The 13,217-nt window shown below is 42.1% G+C and overlaps 2 protein-coding genes across 2 annotated transcripts in view; one reads left to right on the forward strand and one right to left on the reverse strand.

The window, feature by feature from the left end:
* aste1a (asteroid homolog 1a) lies at positions 1–3,580 on the forward strand. The gene is made up of 5 exons (XM_028980113.1): positions 1–263; positions 476–1,769; positions 1,846–2,029; positions 2,476–2,629; positions 2,698–3,580. The coding sequence occupies exons 2-5, from the start codon at positions 495–497 to the stop codon at positions 3,098–3,100; spliced, it is 2,016 nt and encodes a 671-aa protein (XP_028835946.1). The 5' UTR covers positions 1–263; positions 476–494; the 3' UTR covers positions 3,101–3,580.
* atp2c1 (ATPase secretory pathway Ca2+ transporting 1) overlaps positions 3,465–13,217 on the reverse strand; it is a 27,083-nt gene continuing 17,330 nt past the window's right edge. Inside the window, exons 13-27 of the mRNA XM_028980112.1 lie at positions 12,608–12,705; positions 11,732–11,827; positions 11,543–11,632; positions 9,507–9,611; positions 9,089–9,245; positions 8,607–8,777; positions 8,408–8,505; positions 7,561–7,611; positions 6,290–6,456; positions 6,122–6,190; positions 5,899–6,015; positions 5,665–5,812; positions 5,464–5,559; positions 5,050–5,191; positions 3,465–4,784 (exon numbers count right to left, since the gene is read on the reverse strand). Coding sequence (XP_028835945.1) covers positions 4,666–4,784; positions 5,050–5,191; positions 5,464–5,559; positions 5,665–5,812; positions 5,899–6,015; positions 6,122–6,190; positions 6,290–6,456; positions 7,561–7,611; positions 8,408–8,505; positions 8,607–8,777; positions 9,089–9,245; positions 9,507–9,611; positions 11,543–11,632; positions 11,732–11,827; positions 12,608–12,705 — 1,724 coding nt within the window. The 3' untranslated portion in view covers positions 3,465–4,665. The remainder of the gene's footprint in view (positions 4,785–5,049; positions 5,192–5,463; positions 5,560–5,664; positions 5,813–5,898; positions 6,016–6,121; positions 6,191–6,289; positions 6,457–7,560; positions 7,612–8,407; positions 8,506–8,606; positions 8,778–9,088; positions 9,246–9,506; positions 9,612–11,542; positions 11,633–11,731; positions 11,828–12,607; positions 12,706–13,217) is intronic.

A 13,217-nucleotide genomic window follows, 5' to 3' on the forward strand; every position in this document is an offset into this window, starting at 1 on the left:
ATGAGTAAGTGGTGCAAGTTTGGTGTCTGTAGGACATTCCCAGCCAGAATTAGGCAGGGGGAATTCTGTGGCACAGCAGCCTGCCATGAAATGCACGTCCAAACACGGGACGTCATTAATAATCCATAAATGAAACACGGTATCAAAGTTTCGTTTCCGTAAAACACGGCATCGTCATGACTTTCGGCTTCCAGCCCACGGACATAAAAGAAAGAAAGTGCGCAGCAGGCGGACCGTCGCTTTCTGCGCCGTCCGCTTTTACGGTAAGCAATATTACAATATTATGCAAATAAAATATTTATTATTTCATGTCCCAAGAGTGGGTGTGTTGAAGTTATTTTGACTGATATGATAGGATCCGACTTTAGAGCGACAGCCATATTGACAAAGCTGTCCTGTATGCAGGACTGGGGACAGGAGGGTGTAATCCATTCTAACCACAATTTATATCCTTATTTTTTGGTTTTTGTTATAGCAATTTACAAGGAAGCATCATGGGTGTGAAGGGGCTGTACAGTTACATATCCGAAAACTGCCAGTTTCTGGAAGCCTGTGAATTCAGACAGAGCAAGTTAATTATTGACGGGTGCAATTTGATGAACTGTCTATATAGCGACTCAAATTTGGACCAGAAGCATGCAGGAGATTACTTCGCCTTTGAAATGATAATCGAGGAGTTTTTCTCAGCCCTGGGACACTGTGGCATAGACCCCTACGTGGTCCTTGACGGGGGAAGTGACCCTTCAGACAAAAAGCTGGCAACTCTGGACCAACGTGCTAAGGACAAAATTAAGAATGCTAACGAAATATCATTAGGGAGAGACTGCAGCACGAATGTCCCTCCGGCCCTCCTGAAAAACGTCTTCAAACAAGTTCTGACTAAGTTGGGAGTGAACTTTGTTCAGTGCTTGGGCGAAGCTGACGCGGAAACGGCAGCGTTGGCCAATGAATGGAACTGTCCAGTGCTGTCCAATGACAGTGACTTCTACATTTTTAAGCTGCATGCCGGTTTTTTGCCTTTTGGATGTTTCCAGTGGAACAAGTGGTGCGGCAAAGACTTCATCTGTGCACGAATCTTCACAGTCTCACGGTTCTGCGCCTCATTCAACAACATGAACTACGACCTTCTTCCATTGTTCGCAACCCTGGCTGGGAACGACTATGTTAATCTGCACACAATGGGCGTGTCCCTCAACTGGAAACGTTTCGCCAATTGCAGCGGTCGCTTTTCCCGCATCGATGGGCTGCTTCGCTGGCTATCCAAATTCCGCAAGCCCAACATGGCCATCGCGGAGGTGACAAGGCACGTCAGCCAGCAGCAGCAGGTGGAAGTCATAGTGGCGCTGACCAACGGCATGAACGAGTACAAGCTCAGCAGATGCACCCTGGCACAGTTCTTCTTACAGGGCGCCGTATCAGAACCCGTCCCTGAGAAACTGCAGGTCCTGCCGGCATGGACTTTGAAGCCTTTGGCCAAAGGGAAGCTTGGCTCCATCATCATTGACGCCCTGGTGCTGCATAGAGTGCGATTGTCCTTCCAGGTTGAGAACTGTGACTTGCCCAGCAGCAATGGCGTCTCTCGCAGCATCAGGCAGGTGGTCTACGGTCTGTTGCTTTGCGGAAAGCAGCAAGCGGGCAGAGCGCAAAACCACGGCCATGAACATTACGTCGACGAGTGTGACCGGGAGGGGTTGAAATTGAAGACATTTAAGGTCAAAGCAGCTGTTCCTGCGTCCGGTGAACATCTGACTTTGGAGACACTTCAGAAGGTACACGCCCAGTTTTCTTTTTTTTTTGTGGAATTTATAGGGGAAATTTGAAAAATCTCCCTCGTTCACATTCCAGGCGCCACTGCGCGAGCGTTTACAGGTCCTCTTCGACACCCTGGGTGTGACGGAGGTTTCGGATGCCGTTCCGCTTGAACTACACCTCCCCGTGTACGTCACGCGCTTCTGGCTGATGCACTCCCGGCCGCGCAGGGAGCACTTTATGGCCCTGCTGCTTGGATTTGTGCTCAGCAGACAGGCAGGTATGAAAACCCCAGGGACGTTCTCCCGCACGTTTCTTAATGTACGGTGGACCTTAGAAAGAACTAAGCTCTGCAGGAGGCCTCTGATGCGACATAGGTGTCTTATGGACAGCGCTCATGGTGAAAGGTGTCCTCTGCAGTGGTCCAACCCCTTTGTTCAAAAAAAAAAAGGGGCAGTGGTGGCCTAGCGGTTAAGGAAACGGCCCCGTAATCAGAAGGTTGATGGTTCGAACCCCAATCTGCCCAGGTGCCACTGAGGTGCCACTGAGCAAAGCACCGTCCCCACACACTGCTCCCCGGGCGCCTGCCATGGCTGCCCACTGCTCACCAAGGGTGATGGTTAAATGCAGAGGACAAATTTCGCTGTGTGCACCGTGTGCTGTGCTGCTGTGTATCACATGTGACAATCACTTCACTTCTACTCTGTTGTGGGTACTTGTTAACAGAGATGGGTGAAGAGTGCGCAAAGCTGAAAAAAGAAGCTGCCGGCCCAGACCGGGAGACCGCCCACAAATTCTGCGAATGGAAGACGTGTCTAAGAGCAAGTCTCCACCTGAACCAGCTGCTCTGCTTTCCCCTGGCCGAGCCAAACTGTGCACAGTAAGACCCCACCACACGTATAAAACACACCGGCTTGCGGCGCGGCACTGAGCTGTTCCGTTTTTCAGATTGTACTGCGGACCGCTGCTCCACCAGATTGCAGCGGAGTTGAGGAGCGGAGCGGATCCGGAGTCGAGGCTGCAGCAGAAGCCTCAGGCCCAACTGCTCTTTAGGCAGCTGAAGGAGGCGGTGCTGCGGTCAGTCGGAGACGATATAGTCCAGTCGGTGACGAGCAAGTCAGGACACGGAGCGCGACAGCAGCACGCTGCCCGGAACGTCGATGAACTGAGAGAACAATTCGCAGGGCGGTTTGTGATTGAGGAAGAGGAATTGATTGAAAGAAGGATTAAGCAAAAGGCTGAAGAGGAGATGCCCTGTGCCTTTTATAAGCCCCGCACCAGACAAAAGTGCAAAGCTGTACAAACCAAAAAGAACACCAAGTCAAGAAAATGTGACACATTTTGGGACTGAATTGAAATACAGTACAATTATAAGGCCTCAATTATAAGGATCAAAATCCACAACACGAGTTTTAAAAAACGCCTCAAATGTTTCCATGTATACGAGTTTTAGTATCATGTATAGAACAATAAGAATGCATGTCTCATAATTAGATTGTTATTACTACAGGTAAAAACCTGGTACTGGAGAAAGATAAGGAAATATAATTGCATTAATATGAACATTTAGACTGTATTAAATTATAAGAATTAGCAGTATGCATTAAAGTAAGTGAAGTGATTGTCACATGTGATACACAGCAGCACAGCACACTGTGCACACAGTAAATAATAATATATATATATATAAATAAAAAACACACACACACAATTTGTAAGGTTCATAGAAAATATGAATATATAAGTTTAATCTCAAACAGCCTTAACAGAGAAATGTTTCCATATGTGCAATACACAATGAAAATAAATAATAAAAAAAAATTTACAATCATTTCATAAGAGTAGGCTTAAAATTATTTCAAATCTACAAAGATGAACAGTCTAATCAGACTTGTCACAACTTCACAGACCTTTCTGATTTGGAGAGAAAAGAAGTGAAATGGTGGTAGAGGCAAAGCAGTCAAAAGAAACCCTTAACCAGGACTAATTTCAAGAGGGCATGGCGGCCCGGTACTTTTTAGTGTACTTGTGGTCATCTTCTGAATCAAGTGAGGCATTAAGCACTTGCAACAAAACATGACAACTGACAGGAGCCTGTACAGTAAAATGTACGTATTAGTGCACACATAAAAACACAAAAACTTTTATTGAAGATAAACTAAACACCACCTTTTACTGAAATGGTAACTGATGGAAAGATCCACCTATACAAGGTCCATCCTATACTGATTGTCCATTTGGCTTACAATAATTTGAAAAGTAAAAGGCCGGGAAAGGGAAAAGTGGGGGCACTAAAAATAAATGTAATTTGTTTAGGACATTTCTTCATATGGATGATTACTTTTTTTTTTTTTTTAACCAGTGTTAAAACTGTACCTCAAAAAAGGTTTATAATTCCAGCACCCAAAAAAAAAAAACTGAAGTAGTCAGGATTAAAAACATGAAGAGCCATTTCTCTCAAAAAGCTGTGCCGTAGCATGATAAACACGGCTGGAATGCAAAAAAGATTACATCCATGTAGTTGCACAAAACCACGCAGAGTAATTTCTTCTTGGAAGTGGATGAAATGAAAAAAAAAAAAAAAAAAAAAAAAAAGATCTCAATGGCCACTGTCTGAACAGTCTTTTACAGTATTTCATAAATAATGTTCTTCGAGTTTCTGTGAAAAAAGTTGTAGTCTCAGAGTAGCACACCAGAACTCCGTAAAGAAAGGCAGGTTTCAGGGTTCAGGGGAGGTCCGGCCAGAGGACAGCATCTGACACAGCAGCAGCACTCTTCCTCAGCGAACACCAAAATGATGGGCAGACTGGTTGCTGACTTCCCTTACCAGAGAGGATTTAGTCTTGGGACTGCAATAGCTCGATCCCAGTAACGATATCTGACACCTTCTCCGTTACACGCTCAATATGACGTGCGTCATACTTCGTGGAAAGAATCTGATCGGTCAGTTCTCACTGATCTTAATCTTTCAAGTTTCTTTATTGCCTCGGAAATTATGCACACCGTGGATGTCAGGCCAACGAGAAACAGCAGATCTGCAGAGGGGGAAAAAAAAAAAAAAAAAAACTGCATAAGAGACACCACTAATTTATACAGAAATCATAATGACCATTCTTTACATTGAGCCACCTGCATTAGATTCAGCAGGTAATCTCACACAGGAATCAGGATATTCAGAGAATAACAAGCTTTACAATATTATCACATGATTCATTACAGCAGTTATTTTCTCCTCATATCCATGCAAGAAGAATCATCTGGCTGCTTTATAATTAAGCAACTGTGAAAATAAAATTGTACCTAAGATGCTGAGGCTCTCAGTCTGAAAGACCTTCTGGAGTGGAGGAAAGTAGATGACCAGTAGCTGGCCCAAAATGGAGGCCATGACAGCGTAGCAGAACATCCTGTTGCTGCAAAGCCCAATCTCATGTACCATACGGGTCTAAAGGGGCAAACAAGGAAATGCAAAAGTCAACCACAGACTCACTTTTTGCAACATGAATTTTCTCTTCATGATTAGTCATGTAGTGATCATGTGAATACATGCAAAATTAGTTTTATTAAGTGAGATCTGATCGCTTCTGATATTAAGTAAATGTAGAAAAAAAAAAAATTAACATTACAGTGACTTAACACTAGAAACCAGAGCACATATATTGGTCTGCATCACCACACAGTGTGGTGGACAAGCTGGATGTGGTGTCAAACACGTACCTGCGATCTAGAGCTCAGTGCATTAAACATGTCAAAGAATACAAAGCATGTGAACGTCATCGTGGTGTCTCTTGGTGTGATAACACTGTCGCGCAGCTGGAATGAAATAAGAAATGTTGCATTTTTCGCCCCTACACACACACACACACACACACACACTTAAATGTTATTTTGGTGATGAAACAAACTACGTTTTCTCACCTCTCTCCAAAACACAAAAAGGGTCCCACACACTATGATGAACGAGGATACGAGGACCTTCAGTATCAGACTCCGAGTAATGATACTGTCTCTGACGTTCCGTGGAGGTTTCCGAATAATATCCTGATCGACAGGCTCGACGCCCAAACTAACCGAAATAAAGTAGTCCAATTTCAGTGGGGATTCACATGTGCACAGTTTGATAGAAAGATAGGACTGTACATGCGAGCTCACCTCTGAGCAGGAGGTCCGTCCATGATTATGTTGATCCAGAGGATCTGCATGGCATTTAGAGGATTGGGGAAGTTCATGAGGGTGGCCAGAGAGATGAGGGTGAGGGCAGCAATGCTCCTGAGAAAGCGAGGAGCAGCTCATTTCAACCGCAGTGAGAAACCAGAAGTTTACATATGCGTGATGTCCATCAAACTCTAAAGCAAAAGCCAGCCAGAGTACTCACGTGCTAAGCTGGAAGCATACAAAGTTTTTAATGTTATTGTAAATTCCTTTCCCTTCCTCGATGGCAGACCTGTGGAATGTGATGCAAATCAGACAAACGCGTGTCACTGCGGTCACATTGGAAACCGCACAAGCCTGTTACATTCTCAACATCTGCAGCGTCGCTCACATGATCGTCCGGAAGTCGTCGTCTACCAGGATCATGTCCGCCGCTTCCTTGCAGACGTCGGTTCCTGTCTGCCCCATGGCCACGCCGATGTCTGCAGCCTTCAGGGCCACAGCGTCATTCACTCCGTCCCCTGTCATGGCCACCACAGCACCATTGTTCTGAAGGGACTATAAAGAGGATCATGTATTGTTCAAACCAGCCATACTATTCCATTCCATGTTTACATTTACAGCATTTATCAGACACCCTTATCCAGAGCGACTTACAAATCAGTAGTTACAGGGACAGTCTCCCTGGAGCAACTTAGGGTTAAGTGTCTTGCTCAGGGACACAATGGCAGTAAGTGGGATTCGAACCCGGGTCTTCTGGTTCATAGGCGAGTGTGTTACCCGCTAGGCTACTACCACCCATGTTCACATTATTCTGTCTATTTTGTTGAAATTTATTTTTCTAAACTGAAAACCAAGGAACAAAACAGATTCAAGCACCAAGGCATCACATTTCCATAATGAACAGTATGTCAATGTACATTTAATTATCCTATTAAGTAAGCAAGGGATCAAAATAGGCGTGTCTTCACACAAAAATCAAACGATCACTCTGACTGTATTGTGACTGCTCAGAATGTTCGAGGAGGATTGAGTAAAAGCTGGCTTCAGACTGAGAATGGACATCAAGTGAAAGCGCAGTTCTAGCTAGTTGGAGTGGTTAATGCACCCTCACAAATCCCACGACATAACTATTTCTCATTATTTTAGTCTATAGGGAACACATGCTATTGCTACACTGCCAACAGGCAATGTTCACCATCAAAACACACCTTTCTACTAGTCACGCGTAAATGAGCCACAGTGTGCAGGGGTCAAAATTGGCCCATGGTGTCTGCGGAGGCAAGCAGAGCGCCTGCCACATCACTGTCCGCGTTGCGGAACTCTCGACTACGAATGCTAGACTAAAATGGCAATTGCATGTTGAGATGTGTGTTACACGGGGGTTAAACACAGTTTAGTGTAGGTGGGCGGTAAGGCGCCGTCTCCGTGCTGGAATATGAAAGCAGCGCACGCAGCTCCATGTGACACGGTTCACTACGGAAAGCTAGCAAACATTTCTCATGCAGTCTTACAAGAACTATGTACTTCATTATACATTCATGTGTCAATCTTCAGAACTTCATATGTTTTTTTTCCATATTCAAAAAACTTTTCAATCTGGAAAATTCTCCCAAAGTCCATGACTAACACAGGGTTCTTATGGTCATAAGAACTCCTTACCTTTACTATCTTCAACTTGTGTCCAGGACTGGTTCTGTAGAAGACTGCTATCTGTAGAAGGCGGGAAGGAAACAAAGAGAAAATAAAAAAATTCCCTTTATATCTTATATATATATATATTAGGTAATATATTATTGTATATTTATTTTCCTTCTGTTAATTTCTGTTATTTTCTTTTGCCTTTCTCAATGTTAAAGGTCCCATATAATGAAAATTCCACTTTGAGAAAATTATTCAACATTACTACTGTCTATGGACCTGCAGTGGCTGGAAATGGTGATGTGTTTAAAGACTGCTTTGGCCATTCTGCTTTGCCATTCAGAGAGCGGCAGCTCAGACAGTCTTATCTGGAATTTTTCCCCTAAGCTAGTCATAAAAGGAAAGGTTACATCCAGTTTTTCATGCTTTGTCTGCCCAGAGTTTCCCTCCCCGAATAAAGTAACTCCACCGGCTCGATGTGTTGGTGCCCACTCACTTCTATAGACTGCAGTCCTCCTCATTTGCATTTAAAGCTACACACACTGAAACAGCGCGTCCAGGGGACATTTCATTATGGGTCTGGCTCAAAGTGGCTGTAATTCTGCACCACAGCTTAATTTTGGAAAGAGACTTCAGATATAGTATTAGGGGACCACTAAGCAAAAAAAAAATTTTTTTTTTCTTCAAATAAACATAATAGGGGACCTTTAACAGACTCATTACCTGTACTGGGTTTGAAAAATTGTTTTACGATATTTGTAAAATCTGCAGAAGCCCTGCAGAAGGGTCACATAATTTAAGAATGCATGTCTCAGACAACACAAATCTGCCATATTCATTGATTGCAATTAAAAAGTGTCTCTTGTACCCTGTGTACTATTTGAGAGAGTTCATTAATGTCCATCTGGTCCACCTCCTCGCCAGCGAGTGACTGGGAGCCTTTTGTGTATAAACCCAACCGACTTGCTAAAAATAGAAGAAAAAAATAAATTAACTCTGCAGACAAACACAGCAAGAAACTCTGAAAAGAAGGTGTACTCACAGCATGCATGTACACACCAACTCACCAATGGATACTGCAGTCTCCTGTGAGTCTCCAGTTATCATCTTAACTGCAACCCCCGCGCTGATGAGTGTGCCCACAGCTTCCTTAACCCCTGCTCTTGGTGGGTCGATGATGCCCACAAGGCCCAGAAAGGTGAGGCTGCCAATCTCTGTGCCTGATGCAAATGCAAGAACTGTGGAGACAGAGGGCTATGTATTACAAACCCCATTTAATTATTATTGCATCTTATAGCACATAAATGACACCTTGGTAAAGACAACTTGACAGTAGAAAGAAGAAATGAAACTTACTTTGCATAGGACTAGTCAATGTTCACAGTACTTTTGTTCCAGAGTATTACATGAATAATTAATTAAGAGAAGAATGGCGTATGCATTTAAAAATACAAAACTCTCTGGTTTTTAGAAACACAAATTCCAATAGATTATAAAATAAATGCTAAAAACAGGACACAGAACATTTAAATTAACCTTACAGCCCTACCTCTCAAACCTGCAGTGCCCATGTAACTCTTCTGCTGTTGGTAGAGCTCCCTCTGCTGGTTATTAAGAAGAAGTGCAGTACCTTTGCTGTTGTATGAAGTACAGTAGCGAATGACCTGTTCATAAGCACCTTTCATAAAGTATGTCCCAGGCTTGTCCTGAAATAAACACCAAGTGGTCAACAAAAATCCATATCAGATTCATAGTTAGATCCATTTAAAGTTACAGGTCCAGTCCCCATAGAGAAACATTTTTTGTAGTTACATGACACCACATTACCATTTTTAAAGTGTTGTTTTAAAAGCTCCACAAAAGGCCCACAAACCCCTGCACTCATGACTCACTGATCATAAAGACTGTGGTTATGCAAGTATTAATCTTGTACTTAATACTGATCGATTAGCTAGAGGTCTGCTCACCTGCTGGGTGCGATGGACAGAACACACAGCCATCCACTTCTTCTCCGAGGAGAAAGGGTGCTCCTCTAGTCTGACATAATCCTGCTGAATTCCCTCCATCCCCAACTGTTGCACACACAAAAAAAATTAATTTAGGAAAAAAAAAAAAAAAAGTTTATGAATCTTTGATTGTAGAACACAGGTACACAGGGCAACTTCATTACCATGCAGTGGCAAAGCCAGCCTCATCAGCGGAGCTAGCTCAGCCCCCTTTTACAGGAACACTATGTGAATATTGCACTTTGTCTTCCACCCTAGCTGTGTTGCCTGATTGATCACAGGACCATCATTAGATTGTAGTGCATAGAATTAAAATAAGACTGTCCTTTATTAGTCCCACAAGTGAGCAATTTAAAGAAATCTTTTCTTCTTTTGCTTTAGTCCATGAGCAACAAAGATACAGTTGCGGACAGATGTTTACATACAGACTGCTCAGAAGATTCCAGCAAGGTATGTGATGACAAATTCCACAATACTAAATACAAAGTGGAAGCAATTGAGAACAGCAGCCATGAAGGGGCAAACCACATGGGAAGGAGGGTGGAATTTGATTCAGATTAGCTCAAGAACAGGGTTCCCATGGCTGAGCAACTGCATTCAAGTCTTAAATCCCCAAGTGCAATGCAAAGCTGGAGCAGTGGAGATGTGTGCTCTGGAGTGAAAATCACGCCTCTCCATCCGGCAATGTAATGGACGAGTTTGGGTTTGGCAGATGCTAAGAGAACGGTACTCGCCTGACCTTGTTGTGTCAAGTATAAAGTTTGGTGGATTATGGTGTTTTTTTTTTTTAGGGATTGAGTTTAATAGAATACATAAGTGAAAACATTAACAAGTTTCACCATTGTAAAAACTACAGTATTTTTGATTAACAGTGACCCATTACATTTAAAGCATTAACTTTTCATCAAGATCAGGTAATGTAAATTTTGGGAATTGCATTGCATATCCCCAAAACAAAAAGAACTCACATATTGTATGTTCTGCAACTCTTTTTGTCTGGGGGCTGATTACACAATCAATCATTCAGTGCCGGTACACTTCTCAAACAGCAGTGATACAGAGAATATAAAAAGTGTACACATACACCTGTGTAAATGCCAGGTTCAATTGAATTAAAAGAAGAAAATCTGTTTGAGAAATAACTAAATTGTATAAGGTCACAGTAAAATGTGGGAAGTTTTTAAATTACATTCTGGCATGTAAACCTTTTATATTCATTATTGTGTGTCTCAAAACAGAGCACAAAGCAAACCAAAATCAACAATCTACACCCTTTCACACACTCATAGAGGTCAAATTTATTTAGTAGAGAAGATGTGTTTACACAGGAGCGTGAGTAATAGCTACAGCTTCTATAAAGTCAATACTACAGCCATATGCACTGATAAAACCCTGCTATACCCAAGTGACAAATCGTTTCTATCAGGATATGGGAGGAGCTTGTTTCTTATCTGTTGCTTGCTCTCGTGCAGGGAATACAATACAACATTTTTCACCTGCTATTTACATTTTTTTTTTTTTTTTTTAAATAACCCAACATGTTTTTGCATCATTTTTTTTTTTTTTACATTGAATGACATTGTTACAGCTGGCTGTATGACAATGTGTCTCATGGGGATAATAAAGACAGGCTTCACCCTCAACTAAGCCTGAGATGTAAAACCAATGTGTTTGGGTAACTCCTTCAAATAATGCAATGCATTCCAAGCCAAAAATATACTATGCCGGGATATGTACTACCATTAGTTGTCGCAACCCTTTAAGCTTCTTCTCAATTGGTTGTTCCAGGTTGGTGGAAAAAGAGCATGCATAAGGCCTTTTTCAATAAGTCAACTGATTCTTCAAGAGAAAGTTCTCCAAAAACACCCCTGCGGCACATTAAAGCTTTTTATACACTAGGTACTTGTATGCTCAAGCTTCACTATTTTGTCTACAATGCAGAACATAGGTTAATATCAGGATAGAGGACATTTTTTATTTATTTATTTTTAAAGTACCTTCATGGCCAGTGCGATGAGAGCTCCCTCTGTGGGCTTTCCCATCACAGCGTTGTTCCGGATGACTGCGTCATTGCAGACGCAGCCAGCCTAAGGCGACATGGGAGAGAAGCAAAACAGTCAGGCAGTGCAATTAAACCAGTGTTAAGTGCAACAATTTCTTCTTGAGCGTGTGATTTTGTCTCTTACCTCCACAATCTTACTGATGGATATATTGGAAAAGCCATGGACCAACTCCCCATTCAGCATCACCTCTCCTGCATTGTTGTAACCCACCCCAGTTACCTAGAAACAGGGAATAGGGGAAAAAAGGAAAATCCAAAGTATTTTTTTTAAAGCCAAATCATTTCAGATGTCTGCAATGAATTTTAGTCCAGCCCCTTATTTTGGGAAAGTCACAATGGTTTTTAAAAAAAAAATTTTTTTACAATTTTAGAATAAAACAAGACATGCAGCGCAGTCAGTAGGATGGACATGAGTATTTAATGAATATGCTTTCATTACTTTCACACACACACACCCAATAATTATGGCTGCCTGTCACAAATATTGTACCTCAGACAGGCTTATACATGCCAAGACATTTGACAAGAAAATCCGTTTTGCTACTACCATCAAGTAGACAATAAAACCAAATCCCACAAGGACACAGCTATTTAATAAAACGGTTTTCCCATAAACACTGAAATTTCACCCTACCTGCGAATAATAGTGGAAGAGCATAATTGTTTGTGTCTGTGGTTTTGTAAAAAGTCAGGGTGTGGCATATTTCAGAAGAAAGCCTTAGAGTGACATTAATCCTATTGAAATAATGTGATCTGACCCAGACAGTTTTTTCCCTAGTCCTACAAAAAAAAAAAAAAAAAAGTTGTCTAGAAGAATCTCAAATTTCCTTCAATACACAGATCTATGTGGTCAACAGCTTCAGACAAAAATTGATGTTATTCAGAGTAATTGCAATTTCACTGTAAAATTAGTTTGTTGAAACCAGTCTTTATGCTCATATCAGGACGTGCTGAGCTTATCAAGACCAGAGGTTCTTTGCACACATTTTCAAGGCTGTACCTCTGCATGAAGGCCGTCTGATGTGAAGAGCTGGGTGACTGTCATTTCGTTCTTCGTCAGGGTGCCAGTCTTGTCAGAGCAGATAACGTTGCAACAACCTGAGATACAAATATATCACATGCTTCAGCAAAACAAATAAGCAGTCTATGCAGCAAGGGTTCAGGGACAGTGATTGTGGTTATAACCTTGATGTTCTAAACACTGATCTAAATGAAGATGAATCACAATAAAAACACACTAATCAGCTATTACATAATCAGTGCTATGAACTTAACCTTGTTACAATGTTAACTTCATGCGCAACATTTCCAAGGTGACTATTATAACTTAAAATCGACGTATTTAAAGCCCATACTGAAAAGGTCAGGGTGCCCATACTGACCTGGGTCCATAGCCAAAAGCATATACAATGGGCACATGAGAATCAGTATTGGATAAGAGAGCAATAGAACGTGTTGGCCTGGGTAATGCTGGGAAAACTTGAGTCCCAAGTCCCGTATCGTACTTTGCAATGTACCACATACCTAAATATGGTTGCTGCCCAAATACTGCTCTTCATGAAAACTGTATTCCCTAGTAGAGGCGCACTCTAATAATCCAAAAATGATTT

Source organism: Denticeps clupeoides, chromosome 5 (genome assembly GCF_900700375.1).
Source record: "Denticeps clupeoides chromosome 5, fDenClu1.1, whole genome shotgun sequence".
Lineage (NCBI taxonomy): Eukaryota > Metazoa > Chordata > Actinopteri > Clupeiformes > Denticipitidae > Denticeps > Denticeps clupeoides.